This window comes from Piliocolobus tephrosceles, chromosome 2 (genome assembly GCF_002776525.5).
Source record: "Piliocolobus tephrosceles isolate RC106 chromosome 2, ASM277652v3, whole genome shotgun sequence".
NCBI classification, from domain to species: domain Eukaryota; kingdom Metazoa; phylum Chordata; class Mammalia; order Primates; family Cercopithecidae; genus Piliocolobus; species Piliocolobus tephrosceles.
The window spans coordinates 171330749-171346569 of NC_045435.1; the positions used below are offsets into that span (position 1 = coordinate 171330749).

General features: G+C 38.8%; 2 protein-coding genes across 2 annotated transcripts in view; both read left to right on the forward strand.

Annotated features, from left to right (window-relative positions):
• The window catches only part of CPB1 (carboxypeptidase B1), a 32866-nt gene extending 23928 nt beyond the window's left edge, over positions 1 to 8938 (forward strand). The window contains exons 10-11 of the mRNA XM_023215385.2: positions 6048 to 6132; positions 8566 to 8938. Of these exons, the coding sequence (XP_023071153.1) occupies positions 6048 to 6132; positions 8566 to 8753 (273 nt within the window). The 3' untranslated portion in view covers positions 8754 to 8938. The remainder of the gene's footprint in view (positions 1 to 6047; positions 6133 to 8565) is intronic.
• A 5255-nt stretch (positions 8939 to 14193) lies between these two features.
• Positions 14194 to 15821, forward strand: part of CPA3 (carboxypeptidase A3) — a 29487-nt gene continuing 27859 nt past the window's right edge. Inside the window, exons 1-2 of the mRNA XM_023215391.2 lie at positions 14194 to 14344; positions 14449 to 14524. Of these exons, the coding sequence (XP_023071159.1) occupies positions 14277 to 14344; positions 14449 to 14524 (144 nt within the window). The 5' untranslated portion in view covers positions 14194 to 14276. The remainder of the gene's footprint in view (positions 14345 to 14448; positions 14525 to 15821) is intronic.

The following is a 15821-nucleotide window of genomic DNA, read 5'->3' on the forward strand; positions in this document are numbered from 1 at the left end:
GGAAGGAAGGAAGGAAGGAAGGAAGGAAGGAAGGAAGGAAGGAAGGAAGGAAGGAAGGAAGGAAGGAAGGAAAAAAAGAAATTTCATTGAGCACCTATTAAGTGCTCATTATAAAGTATGTTTCCTGCCACTGAGAACTTACAATCCTACTGAAATGACTAGACTTGGGTACCAGAAACCATACAAAAGGAGAACAGAATTGGGAGTTTCCCATTAGTGCAGTAGTAGGAATTCAGGAGAGGAAAATGGCAATGTTTGCTGAAGCTACTCAGTGAAGATCATAAAGAAGGGATGCAACTTGTTCTGAGCTTTGAAGTCTGGGCAGAATTTGAGTGGCAGAGAAAGGAATAGGATGTTTTAGGCAGAGAAAATAGCCAACAAATAAGCAATGGAGAAACTGAAAGATGAAGTTGAGGAAGGATGTAGAAGGGGGTCCTCTTGTATCGAGTGTTCTCCCTGGGGAAGAGTCAGGGCAAGGACCAATCAATGAGGTGACCAGGTTGTGTGGGCACTTGAATGCCAGGATGAATCCTGTGTCACAGTGGGCCCTGGAGCCAGGGACCTGGAAAATAGGATTGTAGGTCCATTACAGAACTTCCAGTAGAATTTGGAATTCAAACAACAAACAATTTTTATTGTAACCATGTCCAAATATTTCATGGGACAGACTACTACTGAAAAATTATTGTTCATCTGAAATTTAAATTCAACTGGTCAATCTGTATTTTTTCCTCAAAGCCTGAAAGTTCTTGGGATAAAGTGATGTTTTAGCAAAAGTGACCTAGCAGAAATGTTTAAAAGATACCTGTAATGTAATCAACAGAGAAAAAGGCATTCTCATAGCACCTTTAAAATCAGTTGTTTTTCTTTTTAATCTTTTTCCTAAAATAAATTCTAGTTTACCATAATTAAATATTTTATATGACTTCCATTTCAACTAATTTTGCCCCCCACCCCCACTCCCACCCCCAGATGACATATGGCAATGTTTGGGAGACATCTATGGTTGTCATAACTGCCAAGCTCTACTGGCATCTGGTGGGTAGAGGCCAGGGGATGCTGATACACTTCCTACAATGCACAGAACAGCGCTCCCATTCCCAACAAATTATCCAGCCCAAAATGGCAAGAGTGCCAAGGTTGAGAAACTTGCTTTAAATAAAGATAAGAACAAAGTCACATTCCTGGACAAAGGCTCTTGCCTTTCACAGGATCTTATACTTTCTTCACAAAACTTTACAATGTTCTGCAAATTTCAAGTGCAAGAGAACCTACACATAAATAAATAAATAAATAAATAAATAAATAAATAAATAAATACATTCTCTAGACTTTGAAATTTCAGCTGACTCACACTTCACATTTCCCTTGAATGCCAAAGAGCTTAAAAATATGTATGCAGATCAGTCCAATACAAAGTTTGGTTTTCATCAGTGAAAGCATTCCCACACTCCCCTGGGCTCTGTGGAAATCGGCAGGCCTGGTTCTCCTAAGTCAAACTTTTTCCTAACTCCTTGCCCTTCTCTAATCTCAGGGCCTCCTTTTTCTCAAAACACATTTGCTTTTTCAGGTCTCAAATGCTTTCTCCTTGGTGCCTGCTTATAGACCGTAAGGACTTCTTCTTTTGCACCAAAATTATAAAAGTTAAGTTTCGTATTGGTCCCTTGGTATAATTTACCCATTATCGCAGGACAGAAGGAAGGAAACTGCAGTTAAGGGTCATTTTGATGCTTCCCTTATCACAGATATTCACCCATAGGGATGGCTAAACTCAGAACTCTCAGTCAGAAACAAAGTTCTACAGAAAATTTTCTTTAAATTGTTTTATACCTTATAGTTGGTTTGGAGCTTTGTTTTCTTATCCTGTAATAATAATGGGCCACTGGAAGATTGATGCTGGCCGTGTACAAGAGATTGGAATGAGAGCGATATGCACAGTCACGAAAGGGGAGTTTCTTTATCATATATTCAATGGGAATGCAGGTCAGTGGAAAAGAATATCCTCTCCTTATTCATCTCACCAGGTCCTTGGAACTCAACGCCTGGAGAAACATTACACTAGCTTTTACTTTGTCTCTTGGGCTGTGAGTTAGATGTGACATTTTAGACTCTCTCTGTCTTTTGCTCTAGGACCAAGGCCTCTTTTTGAGGAAATAGATGACAAAAGAGAACATGCATAAGATGTGGTAGGAAATTCATAGCTAAGGATTAATAAAGGCTGACCATGTTTGGCCTTGACTGAAAGCAAAGTTTTCTCTGAGGCTGATTTATATTTAGCTTCCTTCTGTTCTTTACAATTGGTAAAACCAGCTCCAGCAACACTTCTTTTGAAGTATTCCAAGGCCACAAGGAGAAGTGAAAAAGAGCAGAGGATTTAAAGAAAGAAGAACCTAGCTCAAGTCAGCCACTTATGGGGCTGTGTGCCCTTGAGCAAGTTCTTTTATCCTCTGTGAGTTTTAGTTCTTTTATCTGTAAAATGGGGATAAAAATATCTAGCTCTTATCAAGAGCTCTTTGTAAAGCTTAAGTTTTTATGTAAATGTTAGTTCTGATTTTGAATCCACTGAGAAACAATGTAAGATGTCCCTCAAAAGACAAGTTGTATAGAAATCATCACTAATTGGAATTTCAAGATACGGACCGAGCTGTCTGCTGTGTCGTTGCTTCTTGGCTCTTCCATCATCTGCCCTCATCTCTTTTTACAGAAACATGCAAGGGAACAGAGTTACCACTCCAACACTGTAGCAAATTCAAGAATTACCTTTCTCTCTACCATTCTTGGCAGGGGTCAGTCATCCAGGTTGATTGGAACATTCCCACTGAGCTTGCTGCCCCAGATGGCATTCCATTCTGCTAGAAAATTCTGTGTCAGTGAAATGTGGACAGATAATGTTGAGAAGAGAAATGAGTAACATGTGTGAAATTATTTGAACTCTTCTAAAGAAAAGACGCACACTGATTCCAGGGATTTTTGTTAACATAATTGGAATTTAAAATATGATATTTTACTTGATTAATGTCTGTTCTGACTTTTTTTTGTCTTTTGGCCTTGGAGGGGCTGAGAGAAAGGATCCATAGACTTTTTTTTAATTAATAGGAATAAGTAAAATGCACAGAAGATGTCAATGTCTAAATGTAGCAACCCATCAACCATCAATAAATGGTACCACTGCCCTCCCCAGAAGCATCCCCAATCTCCACTCAGGTGGGTTCAGCCAATGCAAAGCTCAGCACTCTTCACCTCCACCCAAATCTTGACTATTCATAATGCCCCTAAGCCAGAGTGTTAGACTCAGTTGACTAATAATTTGCTAGGTGCTATGCAATCTGCTGAGGATACAAAATGAATAGCCAACAATTCCTTCCTTCAAGCAGCTCACCTGGAGAGGACATAGATGCAAAAACAACTGATTATAGCACACAGTGAACACTGATAAAAGTGTGGGCACCCAACAAGGAGGGGTGCTCAATGCTTCCTAAGAGAGTAGAGGCAGTTTCATAAAGAAGATAACACTAAAACTGAATCTGGAGAAACAATAGCAATTATTCATATTAGCAAAGACAGAGGATTCCAGTGAAGAGAAAACGGTACCCACAATCATGGAGGTCAGGAGAAGCAGGAAAGGGTGTACAGAGAAGTAATTCAGGAAAATCTACCTCAGAAGGAACACGAGAATACACAGCAAATCATGTAGCCTGAGAGACAAGGCCGGACCTGGTTTGTAACAACTGTTTTTGCCAAAGAGGTTTGACATGATAGAGCCATCGAAGACATGGTGATGAGGTGATCTTCAGAAGATGAGAGATGAGGTGGATATCAAGATGAGAGAGCAGCTGAGGACAAGAGCTGAGAACTTAGGCACAAATTAAATGTTCCTCCAGTGTGCACCTGTGACATGAATAAAATAGCAACCTTTTTAAGCCCACATCAACCTCAGGTATTCCTTCAGCATCAAAAAAATAGAGCAACTGTTTCCAAAAGATGCCAATGAAGGCATAGAGAGAACTCAGATGTCACTTCACATACCCAGAGTGTGGTTTGAGGAAAGGACAACTAAACATTTTTCTGTGGCCTTACCGGAAATCATGATTACATTGATAAGATAATAAGTCAAAAGAGATAACAGATCACAAATAGCCCCCTTTGGTTTTATCTGAAAACTGTATTATCACATTGCACCAGTAAATATGTTGAGACACTTGAACGACAATCAATCAACACGAGTCCAATAGATAATGACAATGACTATTAAATCTTCTCAAGTCTTCATAACTTTTCATGTTTGGAACTAATCTTGAAGAATATTTCCACTAACTAAAAATAATAATTCAAGGCTTAAGGAAAAATTGAAGTAAAGCCTGAAGAAGGCAACCAGGGAAGGAATAAGAATTCTGTAAGATCAGAGGTTCTGCCTTCCAGAAAACTAACTGACTAGAGATTTCCTTTGATAAATGGCAAGTTAAAGAAATTATAGAATGGTAGAAAATATCATGTTTACCTACAAAAAGAACTATTGCCTCACCATGTTTCACATCTCTAGAAGATGGTTTTAAATCTATTCTGAGCATTATGTAATGTTTAACTGGTTCTGGTTTCAATTGGCAGTGGAAGCTAAGGGTTTAACCAAAGGGTTAAAAAAATCTAAATCTAGTGTGTTTGTTACAGTAAGATTAAACAAGAGGAGGAATATATTTAGGCCACAATAGCAAATATTCCATGCAGTTAGAGAAAGCATGTCTTAGTTTATCAGTTTAGAAACAGGAAAATGGAACCCTAAAATTTGCAAGTACTGAACCAAAACTCTGAGAATAATGTTAGTTCCAGGAAGCTGATTGCATCATTTCAGTGGACCAGAACAGAAAACAATGAATTACATTTTATAACTCTCTTTAAGTTTTCTAATTTACCACCTGGCTGATGAAGTATTAATGCTTTAGGAATTGGAATCCTTGAAGTCTCATGGCCATGCCTTCATCAGTTTGACATGATTCTACTAAACTGGTTTCAACATTAGAATAAGGGAAGGAAAATTCCTTTCCTTTGTAAAAATCATATTATTCTGATTTCATCACCAACCTCACAGTTTTCCAGGCATATGTAGACGAAGTAATTATAATGCCAAAGTATGAAATACAGCCAGTTTCATTACTGGAATGAATTATGGCTAATTCTCCTGCAGTAAACAATTTGTTTTTCAAATCTGTATTCCCCAGACAGCTGAGCCAGGCCTTGCTTCTCAAGTGTTTTATTTAAATAGGCAGTATGTCAGCGGAGTTTTATCACAGAGTTTCTGAGTACAGAGAGCCTTCCCCTAGGAGTTGGGTGCAGGGAACCGGAGGGCAATGGTTCTTATGAGAAGGTGATGATGCTTCTAAGAGAAAAGATTACACGTAAGTTAATACTTAACCACTTTTTTAAATTCTGAAATTCAAATGTTCCGCATTTTGAAATAGAATGAATATTCTCTAACTTTTTAGTCTAAAAATTTTCCAAGCTAGAGCTACCACTCGTCTATGGAACTGCCAGTCCTAAGCATTTCCATGCTGGCACTGAATGTTGCATTGACTAGCCAATCCTATGGGCAGTTTCTAATGCTCCTGCCTAACTCACACAACCCTATCGTAACTTAATCTCGCTTTATAACCTGCACATTGCCAAGTGGTTTTTTTGTTTTGTTTTGTTTTGTTTGGGTTTTTGCGTGCGTGTGTTTTGGTCTGTTTGCCTGCAAACAGGTAGACAACTTCTTTGCACAGCCATAAAGCCTTCCTTTTCTCCTGCTTTACGCTTACAAACTCTCACAAGACAAGATAAATAGAGGCTCAGAGTGAATGCTTGGGGAGGGTATTAGGGAAGACATCCTTGCACAAGAATTACTTGGATCATATCACTAAGTTAGGTAGAAAAATGAAAATGGGTCCTGAAAAAGCATATAATACTATCCAAATTGTTACTTTACACGCTTTGAATGCCTTAAAAATAAGGTACAGGGCATTTATTTAGCAGTGTGCTTTTATTTATTTCCTTACTTATTGCTGTTTCTTTTGCAGAATGCCCTGGCTAAAGCTGCTGTGAAAGAACTTACCTCACTGCACGGCACCAAGTACACATATGGCCCAGGAGCTACAACAATCTGTGAGTCTTGGCTTCAGAACTGTGCAAAGAACCATGTGCCTAAAAAGGCAACAAATGGTTCCTGGGGCGTTTATTTTCTGATAGTTTAAAGCATGTGGCTTTTGCCTCACAACTAATTTTTCTAAAATATGTAATCAGTTTTCTGTTCAAAAAAAAAAAAGGAGGGAAGGCCTGGACAACATAGCAACCTTGTCTCTAAAAACATTTAAAAATTAGCTGGTCACGCACACCTGTAATCCCAGCTACTGAGGAGGCTGAGGCGGGAGAGTCCCCTGAGCCCAGGAATTCAAGGTTACAGTGAGCTATAATTATACCATTGCACTCCAGCCTGGGTGACAGAGCAGGACCCTGTCTCAAAATAAAAAGGGAAGGGTAGAAAAATATCCTTTTCAACCCACAGAGATATTTGCTCTCTGTAAGTATTTACTGAGCACTTACTATGTGCCAGGGCCTCACTAGGCACTTAGAGAACAAGAAAGTAAGAACAGAGAGAAGAAAAGATGAAAAGAGAAAAGGAAAGAGGGAGAGATCAGGGCAGTCTTTAAAAAACTGGCAGTAGGGAAGCAGGAAAAATTATGCAGTCTTTTGTGATACAGGTGCCAAGTGCTGTGACATCAGGATGCACAAGGAAAGCACACACACAAAGACCAACCAACGCCACAGTATCAGAATTAACTTCCCAAGATGATGACACCACAAAAGTTTTATTTGAAAGGACTGTTGCTGGAGGAAAATATAAAACAGAGTGTTTCCGGCCAGGCACAGCGGCTCATGCCTGTAATCCCAGCACTTTGGGAGGCCGAGGTGGGCGGATCACGAGGTCAGGAGTTCGAGACCAGCCTGCCCAATATGGTGAAATCTCATCTCTACTAAAAATATAAAAAATTAGCCAGGCGTGGTGGTGGGCACCTGTAATCCCAGCTGCTCAGGAGGCTGAGGCAGGAGAATCACTTGAACCCAGAAGGCAGAGGTTGCAGTGAGCTGAGATCCTACCACTGCACTCCAGCCTGGGTGACAAGAGCAAAACTCCATTTCAAAAAAAAAACACAGAGTGTTTTTGTTTTTGTTTTTGTTTTTGTTTTTTGGCTAAACAGACAAGTACCAGGGCTACTTGAGGCACAAGTCACCTTCAAGAGGTAGACACCAGTCCCTTTAATCAGTCACTCAGTGTATGCAAGCAAGTGGCTAGAATGGTAGGGGCTAGACTCCAGAGCTGTAGATGCTGCAGCTTAGATCTCTCTGGAAGGCGCATTCCACAGGCCTCATTTTCAATGTCTACGTATGTCTTTCTTTGCCTTCAAATGATTTCTTTCTGCCTGAGCTTGGAAAGAAATTGAAACACACACATGAAAAAAGACCTGGTCTCATCATCAAGTGGCCTCCAGTGCAGTTGGAGAGGCTCTGGTCCTGAGTTGTTGGAATTTATTTTAAGCCTTTATGCAGAATATAATTTTCTTTTTTTTAATTATTTTTTAAAAACCGCTTTGAATCATACGAGGCATACTGTTTTCTTAAGGGATTTCTAGCAGAGATAGCCCACCTATTTATATATTGTGAACTTGGTGCAAATTTTTTTTTTTATTTTTTATTTTTTTATTATACTTTAAGTTCTAGGGTACATGTGCATAACGTGCAGGTTGTTACATATGTATACTTGTGCCATGTTGGTGTGCTGCACCCATCAACTCGTTGGGGAGTTATACATGATATAACTTGGTGCATATTTTATTCAATTCAGCTAGGTTCCTTTTTCCATTACACTGTAAGACCTCGGAGGGCAGAGCTAACATCTCTCCCTTGTTCTGGCATCTTCAGAGTTGTGTTCAGTGGGGGCTATACAATTGCTGACTGAAAAAACAGATGAGTGAATAAATGAACAAATGAATTAATTAATACATATTTTATGTGTTAGTGACAACATGATTGTTATTGAATGAATTAATAACAAGTACCTTATCTACGCCAGGGCCTATGCTAGATAAACACTAAAAATACCAAAATGAAGGCATAGCCCTGCCCTCAGCTTCTTTAATCTTATCATTTGGTATAGTTTCAGCCGGGTTTAGAGTCTTCTCCTCTTGCCAATCATCACACAGCTTTCCTTATTTTCCTGAGAAATACACATCCTTTCACATATAAAGTATAGTTCACCATAGCATACAAGTACACTGGGAATTTTGCATTACAGACTACATACTTTCCGAAATATTAAACACATCATTTCTACAAAGTGAAGTGGTGATATGTTTAATAAGATTGGAGTAATTTTTTAAAATGGCCCCCAAAACATTTATGATCCAGTTTACTAGAAAATTGGCCTACTCAAAATATTTTGCACAGTGAAACATTTATAATGATAAAAAGAAAGTGGCAAATTTTTAAAGCTCCTTCCTGGATTTAAAGTTTTTTTTCATTGCTATTTGCACATTTCAGATCTTGCTGCTGGAGGCTCTGACGACTGGGCTTATGACCAAGGAATCAGATATGCCTTCACCTTTGAACTCCGAGATACAGGCAGATATGGCTTTGTCCTTCCAGAATCCCAGATCCAGGCTACCTGCGAGGAGACCTTGCTGGCAATCAAGTACATTGCCAGCTATGTCCTGGAACACCTGTACTAGTTGAGAAAGCTGATGGCCTTGTTTCAAAATTCTCATTTTTCATTTCTTTTCTTTCTTGAATTCTTATTTTGGTTTGCCTGGATGTTTTACAGATCCCAATCTTTCTTTTAAGTTTCTGGGTCTATTAAACTAGGTAGATCTTTTCATATTGATCATAATAAAAGTGAATCATTACCATTGGAAAACCTGACATACGGTCTACTTCTTTGGGGATAAACCGATGTGAATGAATGACTAAGCAAGCCGTGCACAGTGCGGATTCGGTCAACTGTATAGGAGTTAACATCCTCGGGTGCCGGCCAAGACCATCAGGGTGCAGATGCACTGATTACAGTGGGAGGCTTGTGAGCTAAGAAGAAATGTAAAGGGAAATTCAGGACTATAAAACCTGGCATACATGAAAAGACACCATCTTTCTTGGTCTAGCTTTGGTCTCCACTCATTGAAGTTATTTTGTCAGCTGTCTACTACATGCCATGCACTTTGCTAAGCAATTGAAGATGGAACAATGAAAAAGAAAGATAACATTTCTGCCCTTAACATGTGTATAGGCCCTTAGGAAAGACAGACATTACACAAATAATTAACTCATTAATTAACAATGTATTAATTAGTGATCTAATTTACGTTAATCAAATAAGTGCTGGATGAACTACACAAAAAGAACGTACAAGAAGTCTACCTGCTTGATGTAGGGGAGAAGCCTCCCTCAGAAAGTGCTGTAACCTGACAAATAAATCACAGTTAGCTGCACAAAGGGAGCACCCCTTCCAGGCCTGTGGCTATCCCAGAAGTGTAAGAAGAAAGCCATTGAGGGTGAAATTGAGAGAGCTGCGGAAAGAAGAGCATGTGTACAGGCTAGGGAGGGTGGTAGGAACCATGTCAGGCAGAGCTGAGAGGTCATGTTAAGGACTGGGACACTGGTCTAAGAACAATGAAAATTCATTGAAGATATTAAGTCATCAATGACATGGTCACAGTGTTTTTCGAACACCAACTAGGCTAGGGTGTGGAATGCAGATCAGAAGTGAGACAAGAGGATGCCAGGGACCCTGACTGGACCACTTGGACCAACGAAAGCGGCAAAAATCACTCCAGGACTTGAAGTTTTCCAGGACTGAAATTGAACATACTAATGTTGGGAAGTATTGTGCCAAGTTCAAATTTTAAAATAGAATGAGATGCATTAAAGTTATGATTTAGGGGCATCTCTTACTTAAAAATAATAGACTATTAACTCATTACTTTCTATATAGACTTTTTGTAGTCTACTTTCATAGACTATTAACTCATTACTTTCTATATGACTTCAAGAAAAATGAGACTCCATATTGGACATGATATCTTAAAATATCTGTAACAGTGTTCTATTCATAAAGAGAATCCATTGAAGTAGCAACGGTTTGCGAAAGTTGTCAAGCCAAAGAATAATTAATTGCATTAATTGTCCACTAGATGGTAGCAGTGCAGCTGCTACAATGTGTCACACAAGCATCTTCAAACTCATTTAGTAATATGTCATTTAAATAGAGAGACAGAGACCCATACGTGCAAGAAAGAAAAAAAAAAAAATCCCATTAATTTATCAGCAACAACGGTGGTAATTAAAAACCAGATATAATTTAGCTAAATATTCCTCCTCCTACTCTTTAAGTTATATCAACTTTGTGTATTGGAGGGTTAACATTAGCCATAGTTACCTGAGTGAGGTAATCTTGCTGGAGGTGTATCGTTAACTCCTGTCCCACAGGAGACTCCCTTGTGCTATCTCTGGCAAGTAACACCAACCCCTGACTAAGGGATGCTGTGGCCCAAAGTATGGAAATCTTGGCAAACCACAAAGAACTCTCCTAATTCCCTAAATTGAACGCTTTTAAATAGAAATTAGGAATATATGTGGGCTGCGTTTTAAGTTTTAAGGGTAGGAACAAAGAATAGGAAAGCAAATATACAAATATTCTTATTTGAAATCCCATGTATCTGAGATGTCCTGCACCTGAGAAATTTTTACTATAGCCATTGTCTACTGAAAGTTAACAGGAAGCTGGCTAGAATTTCCACTTGCCTGGGCAAAACCAAGAAAAACAGAAAGAGAAATCTGCCTTAGTCCCCACTGCCGTAGTGTCTGACCAGCCAATCAGAGACTGCTGTGAGTCCACCCAGCCTTACCCACCTGAGAACCCCAGGTTGGGGGGTTACCCCTTCTCCCTCCTTTATCCCACTCCCACCCTGAGATCCCAGAGCAGGCCCTGAGCCTTTCCTTCAGCTCCAAGCTCTTAGCTCCCAAAGCAACAGTGAACCAACAGCACAAGAGTGGCCCCTGAATCTTTCTTTCTCAAATGGTGTGGGTAGAAAATAGCAATACTGATTTTCTCATCTGGATTATGGAATTCCTACATACCTAGAATCATATGCCATTTGTTCATCTTATTTTGCAAGCTCACCTATATGAATTGGTCAAAGAGAGAATTTCTAGAAGGAAAAGAAGGCAGACCATAGCAAGTTAACATGTTAATTTGGTGGCAAAAAAGGGTTCTGCTGAGCCTCTTAGGTCATCTCATGGGAGCAGACAGTCACTACCCCCCACCACAAGGTCAGACACTGCCTGAATCATATACACCCACATATCTGTCCTCAAATGCCACCTTCGCTGCAACTAATTAAGAAGAATTTCTCTGCAGCATTTGCAGGGTAGTTTTGTTTCAATGTTAAGAATCCAATGATCATAACTAAAAGCAACAATTTTTTCTTTCAACGTACCTTTTGTGAGATATGTAAATGTATTCCAGAAGTTTACTGGATTGAATTTGAAGATAAAAAATTATTTGGAAGAGTATTAAATCATACTTCCATTTTATTGTTTCTTTTCTTTTACTTTTTTTTAACTTTTTTCTGTTTTTACTGTTTTTTCTGTTCACCTTTTTAAGGCATCACTTCCATTTTCTAGGATATTTCTTGTATAGTGATAACAATTGAAAATACATATAGAAAAGCATAGCTAAACTATATGGTGATATTTTAAATCACGGCTAGACATACACTACTACAAATACCCTAGAAGTGTAGAGCTCAAGAAAGATGGAAAATTGTGGCTGCGTGAAGTATTCACCTCTAAGTTACTTTTTAAAGAGGTTGATTTAATCTGTTAAACATCACAGTCTTACATAGTCAATCCTAAAATGATATGGTGTTTGACAATTATTCATCCTATCCACACATATGCCAAGACTTTTTATAAATCTTGATGCAGTAATATAAGGCTGCACTGATCTATGCTTGCCAAGAAATAGCACTTGTTCTGAGAAGAAGCTCTAGAACATTCTTGAAATCCATCTATTGTATTTTTCTTCAGAGGCTAAATAGATTGGAGAGGCAGTGGGAATCTCAAATGCATCACAAGTTTATATCATATTCCAGAAACAAGAAATTACCAATATGTAATCTATTAAGAAGCCAAAGATGTACTTTTATTTATTAACAAAGTCTTATCCTGAGAAATACCACGGTCCTCAAAGCACTCACCTAGATTCCCCAAATAAAATAAAAGTGTTCTTCCTACTTGACCTGAAAAACAGACATAGAAGCTTTCTCTACACAATTTTAAAACCAGTCACAGAGGAAAAGGCTTCAAGAAAATATAACAGAATCCTAAAATTAAAAGCATTTCTATTTTCCTCTTTCAACTTTCCTGTATTTTCCTGAATTGTTTTCAATGGGCATTTACAATTTTTAGAATCAGAAAATAAAACTCTAAAAAACAAAGCAATAACATTTAAAAAAAATCTTGAAGTCGTCCACATTAAAACAAATACAGAGAAATATTTTATCCCTAAAGGTCACGGCCACCACTTTAATCTACCACATGATCTATTTTGATACCAGTTCTGCAGGCTGGCAGTGGCCAACTGTAAGTCTGTTAACAGCACATGAACATTTTATCAACTGTCTAGAGAGCATGGACGTGTTTCTTAGCACCTACCACAAAGTCTGTAACATATGCTGTCTCACTAAGCCTCACAACCACTTGTTAGAGTCACATTAGCATTCCCATTTTACAAATGAGGAAACCAAGGCCCAGAATAACTAGGCAGCCTGCTCAAGGTGATGTAGCTAGTGTGTGGGAGCCACATTGAAGTGATGTCTGTCTAAACCCAAAGTCAAGGTCTTTCTTTTTCACTGTTCCCTGGTCAAAAGTATCTTTAGTCAAAAGCAATAGAGCAAGCATTTGCTTTGGGAGTTCTCAGTGCTGATGAGCTTGCCCAGTGTCAAGAACATGAAGGCACTTATAAAACCCTCCTCTTCCTTACCTGCAAGGCTGGAGCCAGAAAATCCATTTGGGGAAATAAAAAAGGCTTGAGTTCTACCACACACCCATCAGATAGAGAAGAATGGAATTACTGCTGCCGGACATATAACAGGGGCGTGTCTCCAACTGCACTATTTTGATAATACACAGGCATGACTCAGAAGTTTTATATACAGTCAGCTATACATTTGTCAATGTGAAGAGGTGGTTTTCAAAAAGGAAATTCTAATAAGTTATCTCATTAGATAAATCCACTTACTCTTTTAGGTTACCTATGATTCTAGGTAAAGGTGTTATTCTCCCATAATTAATCAAGTTGTGTTCAAGACTAAAGATCCCTCCAGAGATGGTTCTAAATGATCTATAGGTGGCTTTCATTAATTCAACTTTCAAAAGGCATTATTTGGCAATTACAGCATCCAGGCTCTGAAGACAGTGTCCAATTAATAAACATTACAGCATTGATATTTTCTTCCTCTCAAGAATCCTCAAATTGCCTTAGAAATAGGGGCCAACTCTGAGGACAAAGAGAAGAGAAGGGGCAAAGAGTTAGGGCAGTGCTTTAGGTCTTTAGTGTTTATTTCTTCACCAAGAGAAGTACATGACAAATGTAACAAAAATGTTATCATTGTAAAATCTAAACAGTGAACACTTCAATGTTTGCCATAGTACTTACAGCAGTTTTAGTACGTTTATATTTTATAATTTAAAAGTTTTTAATTTCACAACTTACATTCTAGCTTCAAAAATATATTTTACATTATCACAAACCACTCACCAAGATTTTATGGCCAGATACCCAAATTCATCTCAGTCTCCAAGTGCAAATTGTAAAACTGATTTCTTCTATCATTCAATTCAAGCAGAATGGTAGCGTAGTATTTTAGAACAGACAGAACTAGTAAACCCCAGCTCTGTGAACATACTTTCTCTGTTACCTTGACCAAGTTATTTGCTAAAGGCATTTGCTTCCCATCCTGTGTCTGTAAAATGGGTATTTCCTATTGCAAAAGGTAGATAAGTAGCATGGGCTTGGTGGGTTAGTGTTTTTCCCTCCCCAGCTGGAAAAAAAAAAAAAAAAAAAAAAAAAAACCTAGTGTGGGCAAAGAAGGGGAACAGTTTGTGCAACAGAACCCTAAGAGGAAATCAGCTGCTCATCAAGATAAGGGCTAAGGCATAAAACTGCCAGAGGGTCTCAAGGCAGGCAAAGAAGAATCATGTGGCTCATCCTGCCCGTGGGTTTGATTGCTACCACTCTTGCAATTGCTCCTGTCCGCTTTGACAGGTAAATCTTACTTCCTGTGTTCCAGTCTCCGTGTGGGAAGAGAATTAAAGGTGGCTTCCTTACAGTTCACCGTTTTTTTTTTTTTTTCATTTGCCTTTGTAAAGGGAGAAGTTGTTCCGCGTGAAGCCCCAGGATGAAAAACAAGCAGACATCATAAAGGACTTGGCCAAAACCAATGAGGTAAGCATTTAGAGGGATGTTTTATCTTTTCTTACTGTTCTCTAAAATATGCTTCTTCTTATTTTACTGTTAATGCCCACAAGACTACAAAAGACTATTGAACATAAGAGGAAAGCAGGAGCTATCTGGATAATTCAGCCAATGGCCAATACTTCATCTGTTCTGGTTTTGGTCTTGGTTTCCACGACTACCACTTCTGTTTTTCTTCCCAAAAGCTTTGCAAACACCAGTTTTTTCAAGGTAAAACTGTGAAATCAGGAGCTGTTCTTGGCCTCCTTATCAGGGCATCTTTCTCTTGCCTACTGGTGCCATTCCCTCTCCATTCTCCCCACTCCCACCCTCATCTCCTCTGGTGCCATAATTTCTGAGTACTAACTAAAAACGTTGAGGCATTGGCAAATATCAAGATATGACCCTCTCCAAGAGTAGGTACATTTTCAAATAAGACTTTTAAAGTTAGATCAATCCTTTAAAATCCAACAGTCTAAAATAATTTTATCATGTATTCAGCTGCTCCTAAATACGTTGTGCAAGCCACCTTACATATGTCATTTCAAATTCTCCAACAGATTTTTGATGTCAGGGTTATAATGTAACTCATTTGAAACAGAAGAGCTAAAGTGCAAAGACAAAAAATTAAATGACCAAGATTACACATCAGATTTAAACCCAGAACTGGATCTGGGATTTATTCCAGTAGAACACACTCTTATCTCTACATCAAATCAGTCAAAGGCTCTGCCTATTCTAACTCCCAAATGTTTCTCAGATCCACACATTGCCCTCCATTCCACTGCCACTGCCAACTTCATGTTCACTCTACCTCTTGCAAGGACAATTTCCATAGTCCCTTAGCTAGCAATCAGGGTTCTAGTCTTGCCATGCACAAAGCCAACTCTGCATTGCAACCTGATTGCTCACTCTAAAACTTGACAATTGCATTCCTCCATTTGAGGGTCACTGCTGAGAAGCAGCCTAGTATGGAAAAAGCATTCTCTTCAAAATCAAATGCTTACATTCAAATCCAAGCTCTACACTACCTCTGTAGCCTTAGGCAAGTTACTCAACATCTCTGGGTCTCCATTTCTTCTTCTATAAAATGAGGATAATAATCATACCTACTTCCTAGGGTTGCTTCAAAGACTAAATAAGCTTTTGGCAGCACTCAGAAGCAGGTCTGCTATATTAAGCATCACAGAAGTGTTTTTTGTTTTTGTTTTTGTTTTGAGACAGAGTTCCACTCTGTCACCCAGGCTGGAGTGCAGTGGTGCAATCTCTGCAGCCTCCGACTCCCAGG